Below are 4,921 nucleotides of genomic sequence, written 5' to 3'. Positions count from 1 at the left end.
TTTAGAAAGGTAATTCTTTTAAGACGTATGAAAGGACTGAAGGGAGAAGACCAATTTGAAGATTTTTGCAAGTATCTACATGAAAGAGAGTGAGAGTTTGGCATAGGCAGTATAATTAGGAATTATACTAATTATAATTAGTGTGAGAGAAGTCAGAATCAACATGGTTGGTCATGAAGTGGGTCAGTCAAGGATAACCGCAACATGCCAGAGTCCAGCTCCAGCGAGTCCAGGAGTCCCTGAAGGATGAACGGTGTCGGCGACTGAATGAATGAGTGAGGACAGAGACACTAGTAAAAGATGAGCCTGGCCTTTAATGAAAAGTAGCAGCTTGATTATATACTCTTTGATTACATAAAGTAAAATACTGATATTAATCATATAATTGACACATAGCATGGTTACATGAGTTTGGAGAATGAGATTAAATTATTTGGCAGGTCTTAGCAGTTAACTTGTTTCTAAGTAAGCTTTGTTCTTAGTTATTGTGGCCAGAAAATCTTACATAGGTTAGGTAGGTGCCAGACTCTTGGTTTTTTTTCAGATGACTATCTAAAGTTCACTATTCTATTATTTTTATGTACAGCCCTCATTCTTTCACAGCTATACTTCCATTCTTCATCTCCAGTAGGAAAGAAAGAGACTCTCTCTAAAAGGACACGATGACCTTTTGGCAGGCAGGGACAAATTTTATGGACTGTGCCTGGGACCCATTTTCAGTGAGACTTACAATGGAGATTTTTCTGATCTGGAGTCAGGTAATGCCCTGTTCTCATTTGTTTTATAGTTTGCCAGGCTGTTCTTAGGCTAGCCAAAGAATATAATTTGTTCTCTGTACTCACCTGTCACCATTAATCATGGAATATGTTATTTGGAGGCCATGTAGGGGCAGGGGAAAGAACCTTAACCCAGGTAAATTTTCCATATATTTTTTTCCATAAACTTGGGTACAATACTCATGGGGTCTCACTTTTCCATCATTGGGGGTAATCACAGCGAAGTAATGTTTTTTTCCAATTTCCTTTAAGGCCAGTACCTAAAATTTTCAGGGAGAATTGGATATGGCCTCTTCCCTGAAGGGGCAGCTTGAATTGAAACCAAAATAAGCGAATTTATTAGGAGAGACATTTGAGCAGGAGGGATATTGGGGATGCTCCTCTGGGAAGGCCGCTGTGCAGTCCCTTCCATCTGACTGCCCAGACTGTGTCATCAAGCTGGCCGTTCGGACCAGCTCCCGACAGCAATATTTCTGGCTTTGATGTAAAGCTCCTTAAAGATAGATACCATTTTTCTCTTATTGGTAGAGGACCACATCTCTTTTATTCACCATTATTTCCCAGAACCTAGAAAAATGCCTTAGTTGTGGTAGATGTTAAAATTATATTTGTTTAATAATAATATTCTAACTCCCAAAAAATAGTATCAACAAGGGTTAATAATTGATTGGATGGATAGGTAAAGGAGACAGAGAAGTCCTGGGCTGACTCCCAAGTTTTCTTTTCTTGAACAATTGGATAGATTGTAATACCATTTATTGACAAAGGGTACATGGAGGGTAGAACAATCTTTGAGCAGGGAAGATAATATGATGGATTCAATTTGGGAAGTTTTAGATATAGGCTGTCTGTGACATCTGAGAAGAAACATCCAAAGACCATTGGAAAGATTAATCTGGAGATGAGAGAGAATTGCACTAGATAAATATATTTGGGAGGAATTGGCATATAAGCTATGGGAGTTAATGGAATCTTACAGGAATATGTGTAGGATGAAAAGAAAGCATAAGACAAAAATCAGAAAAATACCAACATTTATGGGGCAGGCAAAGGAAGTAAGTTCTGCAAAGGCAACTGAAAAGGAATGGCCAGACAGACTGGAGGGAATCTGAAAATAAATCCAAAGAGGAAAAGTTTCTCAAGGAGAAAATTCAAGGAGGTCTAAAAACATAACTACTGAGAAGTTGTTTTTTGGGTTTTTTCATGAAAACTTGAAAGAGCAATTCATTGGAGTAGTTGGGGCAGTAGACAGATTGGCATGAGATGAGAAATAATTCGGCTATGAGGAAGTCAGTTCCATGAGAGGTGGTGCCGTGGGGGAAAGAGTCAAGGAAGCACAGAGGTAGACATGGATTTGGAAAGGGATGCCAAAGGTGGAAGAGACTTCAGCTGAAAGAATGAGCCCAACAAAGCATTCAAGTTACAGAAAAGGTTGGTGAGGTTCCAGAGAAGTGGAAAAGGGTGAGTTAACCTTTTCGGGAAAAAAGGATATTCCTTCTGCTTTAACAAGATGGAAGGGGAAAAAAAGGAAGGATGAATAAAGATGCAGGTAAGTTGTCTGCATTGGTAGCAGGAAGTTGGGCATATGCATCTGACAGTGGCTTTACTTTTCTCTGTGAAATAAAGGAAGTAATGCCAGGAGATGTGCAGAAGTGAGATGTTTGAGAAGATAAGACTTAAAGCGACCACTGGAGACTAGGAAAAAAACCTGATTTACCTCTTCCTGGATTTAGCTTGCATTTATTGAGTAATCATTATTTGCTAAGAGTTTTGCAAACATTAACTCATCTCATTTTCACAATAACCTTTAAGGTAGATACTATTATTACATAGGAGAAAACCAAGATTTAGAGAGGTTAAGTGACTTGGTCACCTAACCCACAAATAATGGGGTCTGGTTTCAGTGTGGGCTAACTGCAGAGCCCACACTCTCCAGGATCTTTACTGTCTCTTAGAGAGATTTCCATTTTTCTGAAACTAGCTCATCTGTGTATGTGAACATTTGTCTCCTTGATTATTTTCCATGATAGTATTTTCCCTCTACAATCTGATTCCAAGTTTCATGGATCAGGAACTCTTATCTTGGATTACTGTGTGTTTTCTGCTCCTCCAAGAAATGCAGGACTCAAAGTAATAATGATACCTCTTTTTAGTAGTAAACATGAACCTCTTTTCAGTAGTTTTATTTAAAACACTACAAAACATTAAAAGGGAGCCTTTTAAATCTGGCCCTCTATTTTGACATAAATTTTTCTGTCTTCTCCTTTAGTCTTATATACATGTATTACATAACTATATGTGTTATATAACTTTTTAACTTATTTGTGAATATTTTCCTATGTTGCTCATAGTACTCATGTAAACTATTTTTGGAGTCTTAACCTTTTACACTTGTCAATCATGTTACTTATTTTTCCTTGAATCTTGAAAACACAAGACAGTTTATCTTCTTATGAATCCTAAGTGGGAGACGTCTGACTGATTTTTAAGTAGGATGGTTCATATGGTGTTGGACAAACATTTGAAAAGTGTTTCTCATTTAAATCTCGATGTTTGGCACAGAGTCATTCAGTGTGTCAGACTCATGGATTTGTCCCAACATGCGGTTGTCAGGAAGCCACACACAATGCATAATGTGCAAGTATTGATACCAGCAATGCAAGTAGGAAAAGAATCTCTGCCTAGTGACGGGAGATGTACAGAGATAGATCCCTTGTATACCTTGGATGAGGTGAGGTAAGACAGAATAATTGAAAGGGCATTGATGAAATGGAAAAGCATACCCAAGTTCCAGTGAAGCGTGGGAGAGAGCACCACAGAGGAGGTAGAATGACCTAAAGAGAAGATATTTACTAAGTTGGACTAGACTAGGTGAATATATAAAAAATAAAAAAGGAACATTTTTTTTCTGTCAAAAATATTTTATCCTCTGGGTCTCCATGCAGATTTATCCAAACAATGGAAAAAGAAAACCAAACCAGTGTCTCTGAATTTCTCCTCCTGGGCTTCTCAAGTTGGCAAGAACAGCAGGTGCTACTTTTTGCACTTCTCCTGTGTCTCTACTCAACAGGGCTGTTTGGAAACTTACTCTTCTTGCTGGCCATTGCATCAGACCATCACCTCCACAAACCCATGTATTTCTTCCTTGCCAATCTGTCTGTGATAGACCTTTTCCTTCCTTCAGCTACAGTTCCCAAGATGCTATTAAACATTGAAACACAGAGTCAGTCCATCTCCTATCCTGGCTGCCTGATTCAGATGTATTTCTGTATGATGTTTGCCAACATGGATAATTTCCTTCTCACAGTGAAGGCATATGACCAATATGCAGCCATCTGTCACCCTTTGCTTTACTCCACTATTATGACCCAGCACCTCTGTGCTTCCCTGGTGGCTGTTCCTTGGGTCATTGCCATTCTGAACCCTCTCTTACATGCTGTTATGTTATCCCATCTGCACTTCTGCTCTAACAATGTCATCCACCATTTCTTCTGTGATATCAACTCTCTCCTCCCTCTATCCTGCTCTGACACCAGTCCTAATCAGTTCATGGTTCTGGCTATGGTAGGGCTGATCTTTGTGGTACCTTCAGGGTGTATCCTCACATCCTATAGTCTCACCATCTCAACTGTGATGAAAATCCCTTCCGCCTAAGGAAAACTCAAGGCTTCCTCCACCTGTGGATCTCATCTTGCCTTGGTCATTGTTTTCTATGGAGCAATCACAGGGGTCTATATGAGCCCTTCATCCAGCCATTCAACTGAAAAAGACTCAGATGCATCACTGATTTTCATGGTTGTAGCCCCTATGTTGAATCCCTTCATTTACAGTCTAAGGAACAACGAGCTGAAGGGAGCTTTAAAGAAAGCTCTAGGCCAGAGCAAAATCTTCTCCCAGTGATTTTTACTGACTGAGAGGAGTTCAACAGGAGGCAAATTCTAAGAGATCATTTTCATTCTAATAATAATTATAAAGCTCTTATTAAATACCTAATTAAACTTGGCAGTAACCTAAATTTGCTACAAATTCTAGGAATGACATAGTCACAGCCTTATCCATTTGAGCTCCCAATGGTATTGTTGTGGGCAAATATTTGTATATACAAAGTCCCTGAAAATCACAATAAACATATAAAATCAACATTT

General features: G+C 38.9%; 1 protein-coding gene across 1 annotated transcript; it reads left to right on the top strand.

The window, feature by feature from the left end:
* Positions 1 to 3,700: 3,700 nt before the first annotated feature.
* On the top strand, positions 3,701 to 4,676 carry LOC118923353 (putative olfactory receptor 1F12P). Its single transcript, XM_036907053.2, is given in 1 exon segment — positions 3,701 to 4,676. A coding segment is annotated over 1 exon segment (942 nt). The 5' UTR covers positions 3,701 to 3,734.
* The last annotated feature ends 245 nt before the right edge of the window (positions 4,677 to 4,921 follow it).

The sequence above is a fragment of the Manis pentadactyla genome, chromosome 16 (assembly GCF_030020395.1).
Source record: "Manis pentadactyla isolate mManPen7 chromosome 16, mManPen7.hap1, whole genome shotgun sequence".
Taxonomy (NCBI): Eukaryota; Metazoa; Chordata; class Mammalia; order Pholidota; family Manidae; genus Manis; species Manis pentadactyla.
The sequence above is the reverse complement of the archived record's forward strand: the minus strand, read 5'-3'. Positions and strand labels throughout refer to the sequence as shown.